The sequence below is a fragment of the Mirounga angustirostris genome, unplaced genomic scaffold (assembly GCF_029215605.1).
Source record: "Mirounga angustirostris isolate CCGP_5_RB_7025 unplaced genomic scaffold, mMirAng1.0.hap1 SCAF_1, whole genome shotgun sequence".
Lineage (NCBI taxonomy): Eukaryota > Metazoa > Chordata > Mammalia > Carnivora > Phocidae > Mirounga > Mirounga angustirostris.
This window is the reverse complement of record NW_026991709.1, coordinates 121,520,870-121,542,872: the sequence shown is the minus strand read 5'-3', so window position 1 is coordinate 121,542,872 and position 22,003 is coordinate 121,520,870. Positions and strand designations below refer to the sequence as shown.

The 22,003-nt window shown below is 38.4% G+C and overlaps 1 protein-coding gene across 10 annotated transcripts in view; it reads right to left on the bottom strand.

Annotated features, from left to right (window-relative positions):
* Positions 1 to 6,288: 6,288 nt before the first annotated feature.
* PIK3CB (phosphatidylinositol-4,5-bisphosphate 3-kinase catalytic subunit beta) overlaps positions 6,289 to 22,003 on the bottom strand; it is a 201,273-nt gene continuing 185,558 nt past the window's right edge. For all 10 annotated transcript variants that reach the window (XM_045903676.3, XM_064587213.1, XM_064587230.1 and 7 more), the window contains 5 exons: positions 12,817 to 12,984; positions 11,629 to 11,752; positions 9,938 to 10,083; positions 8,123 to 8,255; positions 6,289 to 7,750 (listed from right to left, as the gene is read on the bottom strand). In XM_045903676.3, coding sequence (XP_045759632.1) covers positions 7,613 to 7,750; positions 8,123 to 8,255; positions 9,938 to 10,083; positions 11,629 to 11,752; positions 12,817 to 12,984 — 709 coding nt within the window. In that variant the 3' untranslated portion in view covers positions 6,289 to 7,612. The remainder of the gene's footprint in view (positions 7,751 to 8,122; positions 8,256 to 9,937; positions 10,084 to 11,628; positions 11,753 to 12,816; positions 12,985 to 22,003) is intronic.

Sequence of the window (22,003 nt, the reverse complement as noted above, 5' to 3'; positions counted from 1 at the left end):
TTAATAATGATCTATAATTAAAATCCAACAACAATAGCATCTAGGTTGGGAGAGAAGTAAAAAGATTTACTTGCATTGTCTGGGAAGATGATAAACGTACCAAGTAACACTAGACAAAGATAAGTCTAGTATGCAAGTTGTAACCTAGTGTATCAATAAAATAATGGTAAGAGAGTGTGATTTCCAAATTAATAGAAAAAATATTTTAAAATTCCATTAAAACTGGAAAGAAAAAAGGAACTGGAAAGAAAATCATGGAAAAAGGAACACAAAGAAAAGCTAGAAAAAATAAAACTACATAGTAAGATGGTTCACTTAACCCCAAATATATTGGCAACTACATTAAATGTAAATGTGAATGCTTAAATTAACAGGTAAGGAGTGTAAAATGGATTTTTTAAAAAAACTATATGCTATTTACAAGAGAAACATTTATAAGGTTTATAAAAGGTTTAAAGAAAAAAAAAGTACCATGCAACCACTAACCAAATGAAAGCTGGCATAACTATATTACTATCAATTAAATTAGACATCAAAGCAAAAAGCATTGCCAGAAACACAGAGAACACTTTAAAACAATTTTTTTAAATGTTTCATCAGGGATATAAATCAACTCTAAATTTGTAAGCACCTAATAATATTGCCTCAAACTAAAATAGGCACAAATCCAAAATCACAGTGGGATATTTTAACTTATCTCTCATAAATACTAGGCAAAAACTCAATAAAGATATATAAACAATTCAACAGAATTGATCTAATGAACGTATGTGGAACACTTAGTAACTGCAGTATATGGACTTTTTCACATGCACACTGAACATTTATAATACTTGACCATACTGAGTCATAAAATCAAGCCTCACAAATTTGAAATTGAAATCATACAGATAAGTTCTCTGTCATGCAATCTAAAACTCAACAACAAAATAGTAATGAGAAAATTCACATGTATTTGGAAATATATTTGTAAATAATCAGCAAGTCACACAGAAAGAAAGATGGAGATTAGAACATACTTTTTACTGAATGGTGATGAAAAGACTTCATCTCAAAACTTAGGGGATGCAGCTAAAGGTTGTTATTATAAAGGCTAAAATCGATTGGCCAAGCAACTATCTCACAAAACTGGAGAGGGAAAAGACCAAATAAAGTAGAAGGAAGGAAATAATAGGGATGAAAGGAATGTTGAAAACAAACATAGAGTATCAAAAAAGCCAAAAAGTACAAAGACCAATATAATTGAAAAACCTCTAGTGAGACTAATTAAGAGAACAGAGAAGGCACTAACCAATAAGAAAAGAGGACATCAATATAAATCCTGCAACATTAATAAACTCTTAACACATCAACTGCTTTATAGAAATAAAATTTAAAATGTAGATGGACACACTCCTAGAAATTACAACTCTTTAAAATGGACACAATAAGATAAAAATCTAATATCCCTCTAGCTATTAATGAAATCCATACCCCCAAAGAAAATATCAGATATAAGGTCAATGGCAAAATTCTATCAGATTTTTAAGTAAGAAATAATGCCAATCTTACCTGTGTTATAAGGTCACAAAACCTTGGTAACAAAACCTAACACAGATCTTAAAAGAAATTTATGGGCCAATCCCACTGATAAAAATAGATGCAAAAATCCTAAATGAAATATTGGCAAATCAAATCTTGCAGTATATTTAAAAAAAATACATCACAATCAAGTTGTGCTCATCCCAGGAATGTAAACTTTGGTTTAAAATTTGAACATTAATCGATATAAACTTACCAAATGAGAAAAACCTTAGTAAAATGCAGAAAAATAATTTGATAAACTCAGCATCCTTTCATATTTAAAAAAAAAAAATCCCTTGGAAGTTGAAGCATGCATCCTTAATCTGGTAAAAGATCCAGATTCCAGAGCATATACCATACTTAATATTGAAAACTTTCCCTTTGAGATCAATAAAAGATTTAGTATTGCTTCTATTCAACATTTTATTGCAATTCCTAAACTGGGAAGAAGGTCAAGAAAAAGAATGTTGAAGGGAATGGAATAGAAGAAATAAAACTGTATTTGTAGATCATATATGCAAAATCAAAGTAAGTTCTTTAAATAGGATTAATAGAATGTTTAATATGTCTGCCAAATGCAAACATCAACTATATATCTATTAATTGCTCTGAAACTTGTTAAAGCTTTATTAAAATACAGGTTGCTGGATTCCATTCTAATTCAGTAGGTCTTGCAGAGGGGAGGGGAGGTCCTCAAGAATTTGTAGTTCCCAGGAGATGCTAATAATCCTACTTAGGGGACCATATTTGGAAAACCACTGCTATAGATTAGCAACAATGAAACTTAAAATCACTTACCCAGAATTCTAACAAAAGATATACAAGACTCTACACAGAAAACTATAAATCATTGTGCACATAAATTAAAGTGGATCTAAATGAAGGTTACTCCATTGTCATAGATTGGAAGAGTCAATATTCTTAAGATGTGAATTTGCTTCAACCTAATCTATTATGCAATTTCACTAAAAATTTCCACAGGTTTCTTTTTGTGGATCAACAAGCAGATTCTGAAATGTGTATTGAGGCATCATTGATAATTGTGAGGAAAGAGCATTAACACTTAAGACCAAGTCCCTGAGTTTGAATGCTGCCTCTTACTTTGTGACTAAGGACAAATTATTTAACCTTCTAAGCCTCAGATTTCTCATCTGTAAAGTGGGGAAGGACACTTGCACCTATACATAAGGTTGTTATAGAGATTAAATATGTAACAGTTTAGATGCATTCCTAGTACACACCAAACGCTATGTATGAATATGATAAATTAACTTAAAAAATAAAAAGAGGGAGGTAAAATCTATTGGATATCTTCTAGAGTCCAGAAGCAGACTCCTGTGTATATGGACACCTGGTTTATGACAAACGTGGATCTACAGAACAGTGGTCAAAGGATCCCAATAAAAGATACTAGGACAATTTGGTGCCCATATAGGAAAAAACACTTCACACTATTTATAAAAAGCAATTCCAGGTACATTACAGATCTAAATGGAATAGGTTTTTTTTTAAAAGGAGCTTTTAGAGAATAATCCAGGAGAGTATCTTCATGACCTTAGGGTAGAGAAAAATATCTGAAATACTACACAAGGGATATTAACCATAAAAGAAAATGATAAATTTCACATTAAAATTAAGATCGTGTGTTATGAGAATGAGAAAGTCACACACTGGGTGGAAAAGATATTTTCAACACGTGACTGACAAAAGGCTTGTACACACAATACATAATTTCACATAACAAAAACCAAAAAGTAGTATTAAAAACAAAACCCTCCTCAGAACAAAAAAACCCAAATGGCAGGTATCCAAATAAATACATGGACAAAGGACTTAAGAAGGCACATCACAAAGCAGAAAACTGAAATGAATAAAAACATGAAAAAGCAATTTAATCTCATTACTAATTAAAAAATGCAAATTTTTTCACCTCACACATCAGAATGACTAAAGTTTTTAAAATGTTGGCTAACTGGGTACTGGTGAAAATATGGAGTGACAAGAGTTAAGTATTGGAGGAGAGTAAGTTGGCACAACCACTTATTTTAGCATTACTTAGTCAAAATAAAGATATGCATAATCCTATGACCAATTAATTTTAATCTTAAGTATATACATCCAAGGAAATATATACATCTGTGAATCAGCAGATAAATTATAATCATCATAGCAGCATTTATTTGTAATAGCCTCAAAACTAGAAACTACATGTATGTGTTCCAACAGTAGAAAGGATACATAAATCATAGGATCTCCGTAAGACGGAATATTGTGTGGTGATGATAATGATGCCACCACATGGCTGAATCTTTTAAAGACATAATGTTGAGCAAAAGAAGCCTGACCCATAACTGTAAAGTAAGGAAATAAGATGATTGCCATCAAAGAAGAGACAGTGATTACGTTGGCAGAGAGGAGGGAGTCCTGACCAGAAAGGGGAACTCGTGGGGCTTCTGAAGTGTTGGCAATGTTCCTTCTGGACCTATGCGATGGTTTTCTGCATGTCTGCTCTAGAATATTTGCTAAGCCTGTTTATATGCCTTATTGTTTTATATACTTTATGTGCCATTTCTCACAATATAAAAAAGTTGGGAGTTTCAAAGGGCAGACTTTTCTGAGTGTTGAACCCGGGCTTTACTCAGAGTGGAAAGGAACCCTGAGTTCCAAAAATACATTAGCTATACATTTTAGAGCAGGAATAGCCCAGAAGGTGATGTCAGACACTTTTTCCATCATCAGACAAGGGGATAAAACTGCCGCAGTGAGAGAGGAAGAGGCTCCAGGATGACATGACTAAAGTTTAGATCCTGTCTGGATCCCTGAGAAGTGCAGCATTCTGGAGTGGAGGAAGGGGAAGAGGCAGAGGCAAAGAAATAACTGTTGAGCCTGTTAGTGCCCATGGACCCTGTTTTTCCTCCCCTCCAAGCCTTTCTAACATGTTGTACCTTCCTTAGTCTTACCTATCACCCCTTCACCTAGCTTCTATCTGTCCTTGAAGACTCAGCCCAGAGGCCCTCTGCTCCAAGAAACCCTAGCACTTGGCCCCTCCTTTTTGAAAAGCTGCCCATTCCCAACAGTCAGGGTCACATGGCATGGTCCCTCTCTGCTCTCCACCCCATGGACCAGTCTTTTACCTTCTGTACACAAGTGACCTCTGCATTACAAGGGTGCCTGACTGGTCTGGTGCTAATAGGGCTATGGGCTGGACAAGGCAGAACTGAGAAGACACTGCAGACCTTCTCAGACAGGAGGTAGGGATAGAGCTCTGGAAGGGGCTTTCCTTCCCTGAGATTCCTTTTAGTGGCTTTCAAGTGGGGGAAGCAGGTAAAGGAAGGAGTTTGCCTCTGAACTGGGACTCAGCCTATGTTCCCATTCAAGGCCTTAACCTAGCCTCTCCCCACCACACAGAAATGAGTAGGGCAGTTATTATCAGTCCCACTTTACAAACTAGGATGCTCAGACCCTGAGAAATAAGATATCTTACTCACGGGTCACAGAGGAAGAACTGGATTGCAAATACTCGTCTCTGCAGCCCAGTGTCTGCCTATAGACATATGAGGTTAATACTCAGGAATTACTTGTTCAACCAAGGCATCCTTTGTCTACCCAGACCCAGGCAGACACAGAGGCTGCTCTCAAGTATGGAAATGCATAGGGTTTCCAAAACACTGTTTTGGATAAACTTGGGAAAGGACCAAAAGACAAGGAGCCAAGTGTTTTGGGCTAAGATTTATTGTTGACCAGAGCACTTAACAGCCAAGGTACTAGATAACCAGCCCCCATGCAACAAGCTCATCCTGCAGCCCAGACCTTTAGACTGCTTTCCTCTGCCTTCTACCTCCTCTTCTCTGGTTCTGCCAGAACCTGAGAATCAGAAATATGCAATTCAGTAAGTATGTAAGGAGCACCTGTTAGGAGTGGTCAGCAGCTACAGAGGCCTACTGTGTCACAGTGTCCTAGTTATCTTTGAGGGGCTTATGGCAGAGACCATGGAGAGGAGTACAGGGCCATCCTGGGCTCAGGCCCAGGACTATCCAGGGAGGTTCATTTCCCTTTCTTACTCTTGACATTCACATTCACTGACTTGGCATATATTTACCAAGGCTCCCTAGGGGCTGAGGAGACTCCTCTAGAAATAGTGGTGCTGGCAATGTTCACCAGTCTCCAAACCCCTGACCTGCAAGACCTAGTGCATGTAAAGGTAGACTGCTACTGGACAAAGATCCTTGAACAAATCTATCCTTCCAGAGTCCTATTCCTAGAATTCTCACTGAGTCTGGACCAGCCCTGGGAATGGTCAGTTCAGAGGTCAATCTCCATCCTTAGCTGACTTATTTTCTAAGAAACTATGACTTGTTCTGAACATCTGCCCCATGGAAGAGTCCTACAAAGTGGCTATAGTCTGGCCTCGGCTTGGGTATTGAGTCACTGAAGGGGCATTCTCCCCAGTCTCAGGGTACCTCGAAAAGATATGAAAACTTGATGAGCTTCAGGCTCCGACCGAAGTCCAACAGGCCTCCCACACTGCCTGCTGGGAAGCAGAGAGAGAAGTCAGAGAAGAGACCATGAGCCTCAGCCTACTTCTCAGATTGATTTATTTATTGACCATTTCTTAGAGTCTCAGTGCTGAGATCTAAAGGCCTGTGCTGTCCACAAAGAAGCAGCCCACATGTCCCAAGAGCAGCTGAAACCAGCTCACCCATTTATTTGACTGAGAACATGAAGGAAAACAACAAAATTAAACAATCTTTAATAAAATTCCTATAGAAAACTCAGTCACAGGGTAAATACTCGGTTCTCTTTCTCATGTCACTGAGGATTGAGAGCTCCCAAAAGTCTTTGGAGAAAAAGCAGTAGTTTTGCTGGATATTGCCAGTACTCAGAAAGAGCATCCATTTACACATTCAAACCAGTAGTTCTTATTGCACATGTTAACATTATTGGCCATCTAGCACCCTAAATGTATGGTACCTCAACAAATAAATTAAAGAATTCCATGTGGCATGAAACCATTTCAATCTGAACTAATATCCTTGAAAAAAATCACATTATTATAAGTTTTAATAAATACAGTAAGAACAGCTGGCATTTTACTAAAATACTGAATTTTAGGTCTGGAGAGGATTCCATAAATAGTTTCTTTTCATTTGCTTTCTGTCTTGGATGCGTTTGCTCAAGTATTATGCTCTATGAAGTGAACTCTTTCATAGATACCATGTAAAAACTGAAATTACTATGTGCCTCACTACAGAAGCAACTGGAAGAACTGGATCTCATATAGTTAACTAAAAAAGTAACTTAGGGAAAAGCTCTGCTTTTTGTAAAACTTTAAAACACAGACGGAAAAAAAACAAAGAAATGTCTTTTTATATAGAACTCCCACTAGAAATTTTATAAATATATATGCAGCATATATATTATATTTGCCTCACGAGCAGATTTTCACCAAGTCTGGTAGGAATGATGCTGTCATAGTAGATAAATATCAACAAAAGAGTTAATCTTTCCACAGCTTTCAAGATTTCCTTTGAAAAATAACCATAATTTCAAATTATGTTATAATTTATAGTTGATGTAATTTAAAAAGGGAAGAAAGATACCTTTCTTTTAAGCCTCATTTGGAAAGTAAGAACAACTACCAGTCCCCAGGTGTGGATAAGTTGGCTGAGTGATAACACTTGGTCACAATACAAAAAGAAGTATTTACACCTTTCTGGAAAAGTACCAAATACTTAAAAAAGAAGAAGAAGAAGAAGAAGACAGAAAATAATCTCTAGTAGCATTCTTCGGCGTGCAAAGTCAGCAGGAAATGATTATCCATTATGTTGGGAGTTTTCATGATGAATCTTGGAAGCATTCAATAAAGCAGAGGGTGGTCATCGGGGATTGTTCAGATTAGGTTCTGTGGGATGCCTTGTTCTTAATTTAACTGAGTTCCAGGATTTCATTCCCTTTATAACATCTCTGGCAGGGTCATATTCAATTTAGTGCAAGTGCAAACTGAAAACTAAACAAAACCAACAAATACATTAGGAGCAAAGGCTGATCACTAAGATCTGTAGTCTTTCCGAACCGTGTGGGCCATCCAGTTCACTTTAGTAGTCCAGCTTTCCCTGAGTGCCTCATCAAATTTTTGCTTAAATTGCTTGAGTGCTTCTTCTTCACTCTTCCCTAAGGCAAGAGAGTCCTAAAAATGAAAGGGAAAAAAAATCTGATTTTATATATCCTCCACAGTGACATGCAAATGTCAAAATCTCAGCCATGCCTCCCCAGCCACCATTAAGCTGTGTGTCTCGTGTTCTTATTTAAATGCCTTTTGCAGGATAGAAAATGACAAAAGGTACGGTGATAATATAATCTCTGCCAAAGGGTTTTTGAAGATGAAATTTATGATTACTGCAAGACAATTACTCAGCTGCTTGTCACTACCACTCCTGGGTAAGAATAGTCTAAAGGAAATGGCTTTGTTCCATTTCCTTTGAACATCTGAATGAAATAGGTAGGTATAGCTGAGCTTCATGCCTACAAAGTCCAATATACAAAGAAAAGGGGTTTGTACCTTAAGATACTGTATATCCTTGACTGATGTGAGCTCAGGAAGCCCTGCAGTCAACATCAGTGCAAAAAGAGTGATGAAGAGATTCCCGTGCCGTCGTAAAATCAGATATGCATCCTCACAACACTGGCGGAAGCTTCAGTTGATGCAACAAATCACAAGAACATGATATCAGAGAAGAGAGCAATTTCACAAAAGAAAACAAGACAGACATATCTAAACTTTCTGTAAGAGCTGGAAAATTTCTCCTGAACTAAAGGTTCATTTCTGATTTTTAAAACTCTTTAAAAATTGTTCCAGGGGCGCCTGGGTGGCTCAGTCGTTAAGCATCTGCCTTCAGCTCGGGTCATGATCCCAGAGTCCTGGGATCGAGCCCCACATCAGGCTCCCTGCTCGGCGGGAAGCCTGCTTCTCCCTCTCCCACTCCCCCTGCTTGTATCCCCTCTCTCGCTGTCTGTCAAAAAATAAATAAAATCTTTAAAAAAAAATAAAAAATAAAAATAAAAATTGTTCCAAAAATAAAATTTACATAGGCTAAATCTAGCTGTCTAAAATCACACACACTGGGCACCTGGGTGGCTCAGCTGGTTAAGCGACTGCCTTCTGCTCAGGTCATGATCCCAGAGTCCTGGGATCGAGTCCTGCATCGGGTTCCCAGCTCGGCAGGGAGCCTGCTTCTCCCTCTGACCCTCTCCCCTCTCATGCTGTTTCTCTCTCAAATAAATAAATAAATAAATAAATAAATAAATAAATAAATAAATAAATAAAATAAACACACACTAAATTGAAATTCTAAGAAAAGGCTATTTAACACTTACTCTGTGCTTTTTAATTCTGAGACCCAAAAACTAGTTCTAAAACAAGTGGTAATTTATAATTCATGAGGACTTCTGAACATATTTGCAGATTCTAGATTTGTAGTCTAACTCCACAGACTAATTTCTTTGATTTCTCCCCAAGTCAGTATCGATGCTTTTGCACTGCACCTCCATTATCATCTTGCTTTCCCTCTCTCTCCTCTTAAAGATATTCAAGAGGACTATCCAATGCTATCTCCCTAATTTTGCTAAAAGGAAAAATGAACACCCAGAGGTATATTCTGCAGAAACTCAGGCAGAACTAGGAATGGTTAACAGCAATCATTTGGCAAGCATATAGTATGAATTGGTCACATAATACAACAACTCTAATTATCGTAATAGCTCTAAATTTTCAAAAAAATTTGAGAGAGAGACAGCGAGCTTGGGGAGGGGCAGAGAGAGGAGGAGAGGAGCAGACTCCTCGCTGAGCATGGAGCCCCTGACATGGGGATTGAGCCCACAAAACTGAGATCATGACCTGAGCCAAAATCAAGAGTCAGAGGCTTAACTGACTGAGCCACCCAGGTGCTCCAAAATAGCCCTAAAATTTAACTATTTTTGTCCCTATTTTAAGATGAAGAAACAAACAAAAGGCAAGTAATGTGCTTGGAAACCTACAAGTAGTGAGGACTAGATCAGAGATTACAAAGTTCTGAACCCTGGCTCCCTTAGAATAACAGCAAAATGCCTGTCCCTCTCAGCATCTCATTATGAAATGTCTTAAGACAGATAAAAAGTGGTGTGCTATTGGAATAAAACACAGTAATTTATTTCAAATTTCTAGATTCTGTTCCTCCTCTCTGAACCAGAACATGAATCTGATAGGCAAATTCCCCAAAAGCCCCCAGTTAGCAGACTATTTCCCTGATCTAAATATCTCAGCTAAGAAATGCTAGTCCAGCTAGTCAGATGAGAAAATGTCAGATATGTTTATCCTTGACATGAGGGCAATACTCACCGGCCAAACTTCTCTGTGTTTCCTGTTTTTCCTTGTTGAATCACATGAATGAAATCATAGGTAAGAATAAAAGGCACCCGTTCTCTTTTAATGCCAAATTTAGACTTGAAATTTCCAAGAATATGTCCAAAGTCAATGTGGAAGAGCTGGAAAACAAATGGGACTTAATTTCTCTTGTTTCCAAAGAGAAAAGTTTAAGATCTCAGCAGTCCTTGACCCCCACCACTACACTGATCCTCAACTGAGCCCTTTTCTCCCTCTTTTTATTGACATATAGTTGATACACAATATTGTATTAGTTTCAGGTGTACAGCATAGTGATTTGATAATTACATACATTACAAAATGTTCATTAGCCCTTTTCTCTTTTCTCTGGGAACTCACCTCCCCGACACTCAGGGAGGACCCTGTTAGGGCCGCCTTATGGCCCTAGTCTCAGACCTTCCCAGGGGACATGGGGTAGAGTGACACAAAGCACTCAGCTCGTGGCCCCACCGATGAGCTTCCCTCCGCCCTATGCCCTTTTCTCTTTTCAAAGGCTATTGGGTCACTTGGGAAGAGTGTTTAAATAACACTCGTAGATCTTTTATACTCAATAATAACCCAGACCTGATATTAAACTGCATTTACCCAGTGGGAAACACAAATCTTTAGAAAGTAAAAGTAAAAAAAAAGAAACAAAAAACAAAAAGAAAAATGCATCCAAATAATAAACATGTCTGATTTTAAAGTCAAGTAGTTCTACATATCAGACTATTTTGGTCAATATTTCTACATACGGAAACAAAAAAGAAAGTGCAGTCTTGCCCCAGCAGCCCCCTCAACACCCTGAGTGCTACTACTATTTACTATTTAGAGGTAACTTCTCCCTACTCTTTCCTGGGTTTTTCCTCCATTTTTTTTAAAATGGTATGTTTATACTTATTTTTTACCTCCTAGTTTTGAAGTAAATTATGGAAGGTAAAGACTCAGTACTTTGTGCTAATGTAATACTATACAATGAGGCACAGTATATTATAATTTCTGGTTAAATCAATACTCAGTGGGTTTACACTGTTCAGGCCATGTAAATACATTTCAAAGCTCAGCTATGTGCCAACAGTACACTATGACTACATTTCCTTTTATGCCCATCTTCTTCCTTGACAAAGCTTTTTTTCCCTTGGCTTAGTGTCCTAGGACCCTCTTCATTAATTCTTCCCCAAATCTTTTTTTTTTTTTTTTAAGATTTATTTATTCATTTGAGAGACAGAGAGTCTGGGGTAGAGGGGCAGAGGAGAAGGAGAGAGAGTCCCAAGCAGACTCCCCGCTGAGTGCAGGGCCTGAAGTGGGACTTAATCCCACGACCCTAAGACCATGGCCTGAGGTGAAACCAAGAGTCAGACGCTCAACCAACTTGCACCCTCCAGGTGCCCCTTTCCCCAAATCTTATATTGAAAGAATATGTCATTTTAAACAACTGCAATAACTTCTCAAACATTAGATAAGTGCTTATCACCTAACTTCAAGCAAACAAACCAATGAATATATGAAGCAGATGGTATGTGAAACAAGGGATGGGAAATAAAAGGAAAGCACAAGACACGACTCCAAGAATCACTAAAGAATCTGCCTGAATTGCACAAGAGATTGTGCTGTATGTAAGCAATAGCATCACTGAGGCCCTTGGCAGACTCTGGGGAGCAGCTCACCTGGCCGGTTTTTTTGACCATGATGTTGTCACTGTGTCTATCACCAATCCCAAGGACATAAGAAGCTACACAGTAGCCGGCACAGGACAAGGTAAACTCCTCAATGGCTCGGTCTAGGTCATCCCTGAAAAAAGAGAAATAAATTTAATTAATTAATTAATTAATTTAAAAAAAGAAGCAACAAAGGTTTTCAGTCTCCAAAAGTATAGGATGAGACCCAATTCACACTTCTGCTTCCTTTTTATTTGTGAGTAGAAAGGCAACACAGAGCTGCCAAAACCCTATGAGCAGAACATTCTGGATCAGCCAAGAGAGGGAGGGTGAACACTGCAGAAGCAGGGCAGAAAGGAGTCAGCAGGAAGACTCAAAGACATCAGATAAATGGACCTCAGCCATTCAAACTGCTGTGTCCTGGGGACTGAGCTTCACTGGTGTTGGGAGTAAGTTCAACTGCATAATAATAAGAGGAGATCATCAGCTTTGCTGGCTGACGCTGGGCTTTAGAACATTTTTTGGTCAGTTTTGACCTAACACTACAATTCCATATTTAAGAGTTAAGTATTACAGTTTCAACACTTAAAATCACTGACTTAAATTAGAAGTTAGTAATACAGACCCTTTAGAGACAAGGTCTTAAGACTGAAATCTGAAAACTAATTCTCCAAGTCCTTCTGTTTTGCCAACGATCAAATATAAATCCGACTTTTAAGTCTTTAGCCAAAAATACTTGCAGTGTTTTCTCCTCACTGTGAAATTCCTTAATTATCTATGATTAGGGCTTTCCCAACATAGTAACCATTAATAACACAATTCCCAGCCCTGTGTTTTTTTTAATTTGGAGCAATCACAGTCTACAAACTCATTTACTTCTATTGTAAAAATCTACTGAAAACTTACTAGGTTCATATATTCATGTAATTACAGAAGTTGACACATTCAAAAAATCATTTTAAAAATTCATAAATTCTAAGATTGTACCTCCTACAAGGCTCTGAATTTGATCTAGATAAAGCAGAATTTAATGCTCCATCTGTGAGACTTTAGGAAGGCCTATTTGTCATTCTGACCTAACCTGACATAAAGCAATAAATAACACTAACATTTCCTCTAGGACACTGATGATTCTACTTGAAAGAACAGTTATTACTTGTTTGGCTGTTTGTTTAGAAGAATGATAAACAAACTAACCCAGAATTGTATTCTTTAAGCCAGTTCAGAAGGGCATCTTTGTTGAAGGCTGCTGCCGCAGCCACATTGCTACTGTTCAGCTGAATGTCAGCAATTGTTTCAGAGGTGCTCACAACTTCAATGAGGCCAGAGCGGTCTCCTGTCGCTAAACAGCCATAAGGCAGCATCCTGAAAGGGGAAAAAAGGGGCATAGTCACATGTATATGTTATCCATAAAATGAAACTTTCACAGAGTGAGTTTCTTCTTTGATTTTTTTTTTTAAGATTTTATTTATTTGACAGAGAGAGTCACAGCGAGAGAGGGAACACAAGCAGGGGGAGTGGGAGAGGGAGAAGCAGGCTTCCCGCCGAGCAGGGAGCCTGATGCGGGGCTCGATCCCAGGACCCTGGGACCATGACCTGAGCCGAAGGCAGACGCCTAACGACTGAGCCACCCAGGTGCCCCTCTTCTTTGATTTTTAAAAAGTTTTATTACTATTGATACCCTTGCTATTTTTGTATTATTGTCATATGGAAAAATACAAGTTTTATTTTCTGTTGGGAGGTAAACCTCTTGGCCAACAGATGAAGTAGTTTACCAGAACTCCAATGTACCAGCCAAATGTGTAATTTGTTATCTAGTTATTCTGGTGAAATATTCTATTTGTTTGTGTAGAAGGACAGAAGTGTATCAGATAAAAGAAAAGTCTTTTATTTTTATTCTACATTTTGGAGAAGGGAACCACCCTTTATAGAGCACCTAATAGGTGCCACACAGCAGGCTGAGCACTTTACACATTACCTTGCTTAATGAATGGCAACTCCATCCTTCTAGCTGTTCAAGCCCACAATCTTACAGTCACCTTTGACTCTTTCTCTCATGACCAGCATTTACCTATCCTGAAAATATGTACTTAAGACTTCTCTGCCTCCCCTCTTCCTCCAGCTCCTACCCTAGACCAAGTTACCATCAACCCTTACTCAATTCTTCAAGTTTCCTTACTAGTCTCCCTGCTTCCACATCATAGTCTGTTTTAAATGCAACAGCAATATAATCCATTTAAAAAGTATGCATATTATGTCACTCCACCCCATCAAAATCTCTGCACTGGCTTCCCACCTTAGGGTGAAAGCCAACATGCTTGCCATAGCCCTTCACCTCTCCTCGTATCCTCCCCTTGTTCACTTTTATTCCTACTACACTGGCTTCCTTGCTTTCCTCAAACGTATCAGGTACGACATTCACTCACTCCGTTTTCTCTGCCTAGAACATCTTTCCCCAAGACCTCTACTTGACTTACTCCCTTATTTCTTTGAAGTCTTTGCTGAAATGTTTCTGTCTCAGTGAGAAATTCCTGATAATCCTATTTAAAATTACAAAACTATCTGTGACACAACACCTGCTATCTCTTCCCTGTTTCAATTTTCCTCTATAGCCCTCAACACTATCCAGACATCATGTACATTTTATTTGTTTCTTTACTGTCTCTCTCTCCACCATTAGGATAGAAGTTCCACCAGGCAGGGCTGTTTTGTTCCCTGCTGTATCCTTAGTGCCTGAGAATGTGCCTGACACAAAGCAGACACTCAGTAAATATTTCTGAATGAACAAATTTAATAACAAAAATCCCTATAAGGTAAGTTCCCAGTTTTACAAATGAGAAACAAAAGTAATTTGCAAAAGGCCATACATTTAACTAACCATAAGATCTAAGACTTAAAACTAGGTCTGTGTGGCTCTAAAATTATCTTTTAAACCCAACAGTCTCTAGAGTCTGACTATATAACAGGCCTCTCAGGCTGCTCTTGTGTAAAATAATTTTTGCTGAATTGATAGGTAGCATTTTGCTTTGAATTTCATTTATACGATCCCTAATGAAAATAAAAATTTTCTCATGTCTCTTAGTCATTTTAAGACGATTTTCTTTTATGACTTAGGTATTCACATTCTTTCCCTATTAGGGTTCTAAAATATTTTCCTTAGTGACTTATATTACTTCTTTAAATATTAACATTATCCTTTTCTTCCTTTGGTTGTAAATATTTTCTTCAGTTTTGTAAAAACTGTGTTATCCTTATAGCAACTCCAAACTAGAATGGGAAGTTCAAATGAAAGGTGACTACAGAAAATGTAATGGATGGGATTCCAGGACTCAACAAATACATGGGTAAAGCCATGTGCCATGCATTGTGTTTGCTGCTGGTGATACAGAAAGGAACAAACAAACAAACAAACAAAAGCAGTCCTTGCTCTCACTGAGCAGACAAGGCAGAAATGCACAATGTGCATGTGATCTTTGTACGAATGAGAACTGCCATGAGAACATGTCAAGAGTTAAGAAAGATCTCTATGAGGAGGAAGGACAGCAGGGCTGGAGGAAAATATAAGGGGCAATACAAAAGCAAGGTGAGGACAAGAAACAGTGTTGGAAAGACTATGCAGGGCCCTACAGGTCATGTAAGGACTTCTGTCATTCTCTTAAAGGCACTGAGAAAGCTTTGAAGGATTTTATGAAAGGTGTGTGTGTGTGTGTTTGTGCACATGTGCATGCGCATGCGCACCTGAGTTGGGAAAACGTATGAATGCATTACTGTAACAACCTAATAAAAGAGCCAAGTTTCATTAAATAATCCCTAAATTTCCATACAACCAAGAATTCAATTATATTTTATGACTTTTTTAGGCACTTTCCTGGTTTAACTAAGTAAGACTGGGAGTAGAACTGCCAAACTACATGCTGGCAGCCTGATACACCAATAGACTGATTTACATCTGCATTATTAATTTTTTTTCCTCCTTTTAAAAAGTTACCTTTCAGTAAGAAAGGTAGCTTGGAGCATGGAAGCTTTCCCAACATCCCTGTCCTTCTCGTGACACAACACATGTGAGGTAAACAGTGTATGGTTTAACTGCACTTTGGCTCACTTTCCTGCTTCTCCTCCCACCTCACTTGCAGCCAAACTGGGCAAAAATCCAACAACTTCCTCTTCAAAAGCATGCAATGATAAAAGCATTCAGTGCCTCAAGGATGAAACTCTCACAATGGGAAGGAAAAAACATCCTTGTCAGACAGACAGTTTGACAGAAGTCAAGCTGGGGGCAAACTCCTGGAGCCCTGACCATCTTACATGGGCCCGATTTGCACTCGATTTCCACACTTTTTATAAAGGCTGGAACAACAACTGGTAATGTTTCCCTTCCTTTCTCACACTCTCTGACACAAGGAGCAATTTGTTACCTTTCCACTAAACAGGAATTAAAATATAAATTCTACAGCAGAGGGGATGGCAGCCCCCATAACCCTACTCTCAATGGGTATATAGACAATTTTCTCTGGCCTTGATTCTGACTCATCGACCCAAATCAGAGTGGTACTCTAACTGGTATTCTAACTGGTTCCTGGATACCTGAGAGGACACAGGCCAGACCTCCTTCCAAAGGAGGAAAATATAATTCCTTTACCTAATGTTTGCATTGCTTCCATCTTCTTCCTTAATCCTTCCAAGATTACTATACCAGTGTCATTACAGAACTGTTCATTAGCACTCTTAAAAGGGAAGTAAATCCCATTAATGTAAGTCAGATGTAAAGTCACAATGAAGACAGCTGTCCAAAATTCAGGGGGTGGAAGAGGACTGTCAAAACTACTAAAGGTCAGATAGATTTACATATAGACAACCCATGAGACTTGACAGAAAAGGCTGAATACCTATTATCTGTTGACTGAATGAGGTCAGAGTGTTCTAACATAATGACGGCTTACAGATGTTCTAACTTAACATGAAAGATACCAATAGTATTTTTGAGACATCAGAGAAAAATGAAAATGAGAAATACACACTTTCATTCATGTTAACATGGCACTGTTACAAGTACTAAAATATTCTGGTCAAAGTAATAAAGTATAGAAGGTACCTGAAGATTCAAGATTGAAGTTAGCAGAGTGTATGCTACGCGACCGAGTTTAACCTTAACAGCTGGCCAAAAGAAAAACAATAGGAACACTGGAACACACATATTTATAGAAACAGTAAAACAAAGTTTGGTGAGAAAAAGGTATTCATTTAGAAATTAACCCTAAAGAATTAAAGTTCTACATATTTTAAAAACATGGGGTCAGAGTACACAAAGTCAGCAGAGATCTCACTGAACAGACAAGTTCCTTTTTGTTAAGACACTTGTTGCTTCCCATAAGAGAGACGCTAGGTTTATTTCTAGCACTCCCACATGTGGTTTCCTCCCTTTGCCTGAGGTCACAATGAACTTCATTTGAAGCTAACTGTGCTTTACATTTGAATAGAATGGGTAAAATAAAAAAGCTAGAGAAAAGGATTGGGGTTTTTAATTCGGCTGATGGAACTGAGGCAAGCCAAAGGGACCCCATGAAAGTAAAAGCTGTTTTGTTCCTTTTGCTTTTTTTCCTGCTTCTATTCTTGCTAGGAACTGCACCTCTGCCCTACATTTGCCTTAATGCATGTCCTCCTTGTAAGGGACAAAGTTAATATCTTTGGAGTCTTCCAGCACAACAGGTAATATCTAAACCACTGGAGCTAAGCATCTCAAAGCCAAGACCCTGGCTTCAAGGAATAAGTGACTTATGATGGACACCTGGGCCTTGTCCTTATTCTAACTGGTTCCTGGATACCTGAGAGGACACAGTTGAGACCATCGTCCTCAATAAAACCCCCCAGACCCTAAACAAAGACGAGACTCATGCTTATTTCCTTTCCAAGTGTCCGGGACAGTCCATCTGTATCTGCTCTCCCTATATCTTTAATAAACTCTGCTTTCACCTCCTGCTGACTCCTGGTAAATTTCTGTCCTGCATGAAGCCAAGGACCCTTTTGGCTGGTCCTGTGAGATCCACTCTGTGTCCCTGGACCTGGCTTGTAGGCATCAGAACTTTACTATTTAATTTTTTTTTTTGAGAGAGAGAGAGCAGGAGGAGGGGCGCGGCAGGCAGAGGGAGAGAAAGAATCTTAAGGAGACTTCATGTCCAGCGCAGAGCCCGACACAGGGCTTGATCTCACTACTCTGAGATCATAACCTGAGCCAAAATCAAGAGTCGGGCGCTTAACCAACTGAGCCACCCAGGCTCCCCTGTAGGCATCAGAACTTTAAAGACAAAATTTTTAGCTCAGCCTTTCATAACTGAACATGACTCCTCATATGGTCTAAATCTGCTTTTAGCAAAGGAGACCACTTTGTAGCTTACGTGCTAACCTTGGAAAGAACCAATGAGTTACTAGCCTAAGCTTGGAAAGTCTCCCGTTTTTATGGGATAAATCAAGTAAAATCATTTTTGCAGGGGTTTACTTTATAGGAAAGGTCAGCAAACTTTTGGAGATTAAGCCAGATAGTAAATATTTTAGGCATTGCTGACTACTCAATTCTGCAGTTACAGCATAAAAGCAGTCACAGACAGTATGTAATCAAATGGGTTGTGGCTGTGTGCGAATAAAACTTTATATACAAACAGTGGGGGTTCCTGGATGGGGGGGTGTAAACCAGATCCCTCTGGGTTTATGTTCCTCAGGTAGAGTTCACAATCATCCATTCCTCTTATCTATGCAGTACTGCCTATGTGTATGTGCTTGACTAAAAAACTTGCTACCTATTCCAAAATAATTCTACTTTTTACACAGTGGTATTAGAAATTCCTCCCAATTTAAAAGCAAAACTCTGTCTCTTATGGTGCTCAAAGGGTCCTTTTTAGATAATCTAAACTATAATCTCACTTCCTTATTTCAATCCCATCTATGAGTCCAATAAAAGTAACAATACCAACAGCAAATTGCTCTTTATATCTCAACAGCATGGAAGGATCTAAGACTAGAAAACTCCTTCTTTAAAGAAAAAAAAAAAATCAATGGAAAGTTACATATTTAGGGCACCACAATACTTTGATAAACAAAGGGTACTAGAGATGTCCTATCATGACTGCTTTCTTGCTTAGACTGGTAAAATGAAAAAATGACATCAAGTATATAGTCTGAAAGACCTGGATTTGAATCTGGCTCCTTCACTTAGTAATTTTGTAACCTTTGACAAATTGTTTAAAATCCCTTGAGCCTTAATTTTCTCATCTGTTAAAAAGAAGTAACATGGGGCGCCTGGGTGGCTCAGTCATTAAGCATCTGCCTTCGGCTCAGGTCATGATCCCAGGGTCCTGAGATCAAGCCCCACATTGGCCTCCCTGCACAGCAGGAAGCCTGCTTCTCCCTCTCCCACCCCCACCCCCCCGCTTGTGTTCCTGCTCTCGCTAACTCTCTGTCAAATAAATAAAATCTTAAAGAAAAAAAAAATGTAACACAATCTCATAACAGTTTTTTAAGTTACATGATATTACATATGTGAAGAACCTAATACAACATCTAGCTCAGTCAATACATAGCAAGTGTTTTAAGTTTAAAAAATCCTAAAATATATTTAGTAATGAAGAAAACAATTCAGGTTTCAAAAATTAATCAGAAAACACTTATAATCTTAAAGGGATAAAGTCAATCACAAGTAAAACTATTTACAGCAAACTTGTAGACTAAGCTGCTATAGATACTAAAACACACAAAAAAATGACAGGTAAAGTAAAAAAGGTTTCATAAATAGTTATGGTTAATAAAGAAAGAGAAGGAGAACTCTGGGTCCCAGAAATAAGATTATTCATAGCACTGGCTGAGGAAGTTACTAACTTGGTTGACATTTTAATGTCCATGAGAAAAGAGATATGGTGTTGGGCCCATAAGAGACAGAATCTGGACCTGAGATCCTATACAAGGCTGTGGATCTGAAAGCACCGTCAAGTGTATGAAAAAGGAACTAGACAATGTCTGCTCACGGACCAGAAGATGTAGCATGAAAGTCTGCCATCTACCTTGGGCACTGGATTGGGTGTGGGGGGGGAGGGTGAGTTTTGTGAAAATGCAAAAACTCAAGACTTCCTACATTCTCATGAAATCCAACTATAAACTACCTATGAAATCTGAGAACATAAAGGCAAAGAGTTAAAATAAAAACTGACTGATTGTGTATAAAGACCTTGGGGAAGAGCACAAATTAAACTCAAATTCATTTTGGGAGGATAAAGGGCCCTCAGAGAAAACACAATCCACACCAAAAGGAATTTAAAACCAAATTTTATCAACTACACAAGAAAATGAAATTGGACAACGTAGAAGAGGAATTTAGTGAATTAGAAGACAAAATACAAGAAACTACAAAGAATGTCACCTAAAGATGGGAAATAGGTAAGACAGGTTAAGAGACATGCAGGACAGAACAGGAAAGTCCAACACACCTCTATTAGTTGCAGAAGACTATGAGAGTGAAAGAAATGCAATACTGAAAAATATGGTTACATTTCGTAGGCACTAAAAGAAAATGTTATTTCCTCTCATTGAAAAGACACAATGAGCATCAGGCTCCCTGCTCAGAAGCAGGGAGTCTGCTTCTCCCTCTGACCCTCCTCCCTCTCATGCTCTCTGTCTCTCATTCTCTCTCTTGCAAATAAATAAAATCTTAAAAAAAAAAAAAAAAAGGGCACCTGGGTGGCTCAGTTGGTTAAGCGACTGCCTTCGGCTCAGGTCATGATCCTGGAGTCCCGGGATCGAGTCCCACATCAGGCTCCCTGCTCAGAAGCAGGGAGTCTGCTTCTCCCTCTGACCCTCCTCCCTCTCATGCTCTCTGTCTCTCATTCTCTCTCTCGCAAATAAATAAAATCTTAAAAAAACAAATAATTAAAAAAAAGAAAAGACACAATGAGAATGGAGGAGGAAAGATAAAAAGAAATCCATATACTAACAAAAACTGCAGAAACCAAAGGCAAAGAGAGATTTGTTTTCTGCAATGGGGGAAAAAAAATACCATTTAGACTGACAGCAGACTTGTACAAAGTAACAGAGGTCAGAATACCACGGAATAACATCTTCAAGGTTTCTAAGGAAAGCAGCTGTAAATTTAGATTTTAAAATTCTATAACCAGGTGATGTCTGCAAAAACAGGGAGCTAAGGACCTCTGAAAATCCAGTCTTCCATAAAAGCAGTGAGAACACTAGCAAAAAATTGTCAGAATCGACTATTTGAGTAATATGGAAAAACAAGAGTTGCAGCAATCAGGGGGTGTTTTTTGAAGAAAATGGCCAAATCTCAGTTACTTTACCATGACATAGTCCAATTTCCCACCTTCCCAGTTCTGCACTAGACTTGACAATGAACAGTCCACAATCACAGTGAATACAGTAATCCAGTACCCATTAGAGGGGGCAAAATGGGGTTGGAACTCCTTTGGCCCCATTTCTGGAGCTGTCATTCTTCAAACTCTCTAGTGGTTCTCAGGGAAATCTCACTCACAATTCTGTTTCTCTGATCTGAATCAGACCTCACCTACTGTGAACACCCTTTTATTGGGGTGTTTTGAAAACAAAAAAATCACAATCAACTAACACTGCAGCTATCTAAGGGTTAAGTAACAGTTGGGCAAATAACAGGCTAACCAAAAAACTTAAAGGAAAAACTTGGGGAGTAAGTGTCCACAGAGGACAGTGAAAAACTCCAACATAATCGTAGAAATCTACAAAGCTATGTGCATAGATAGGGTTTTATGCATACCCAGAGGAGTATATAGCACAGCAAAGAATTTAGACGGTCATAGCTGTCACCTCTTTCTAACATTGAGACATTACACAAGTTAGGGCTAAGACACAGTTCTGAACTACCTGGCTGGCTGCTGAAGGAACTACCCTAACACATAGAGCCCCTCAGTAAAGAATGGAAGACTTATAGATTTCAGGGACTCAAGGAAACCTTGGGTCAATTACTAGTTGAACCAATAAACTAACCAAGGACAGAAATCAGTAACCACATACAAGAAAAAATACAAACTTTACATAATTACTTCAGATAAATCACTAAATAAACAGACTGCAACAACACAAAACACTGAGGAACGATTAGAATCTGATTTTCAGAGCTGCCAAATTATTTAAAGTGTTCAGTTTCAACAAAAAAAATGTACGAGACATACAAAGAAACAATATTACCCATACGTAAGAAAAAAGCACCCTATAAAAAACGTCCCCGAGGAAGCCCAAATGCTAACATTTCAGACAAAACTTTTAAAACACTTTTTTTTAAATAAAGATTTTATTTATTTTAGATAGAGAGGGCGTGTATGCACAAGTGGAGGGAGGGACAGAGGGAGAGAATCTCCAG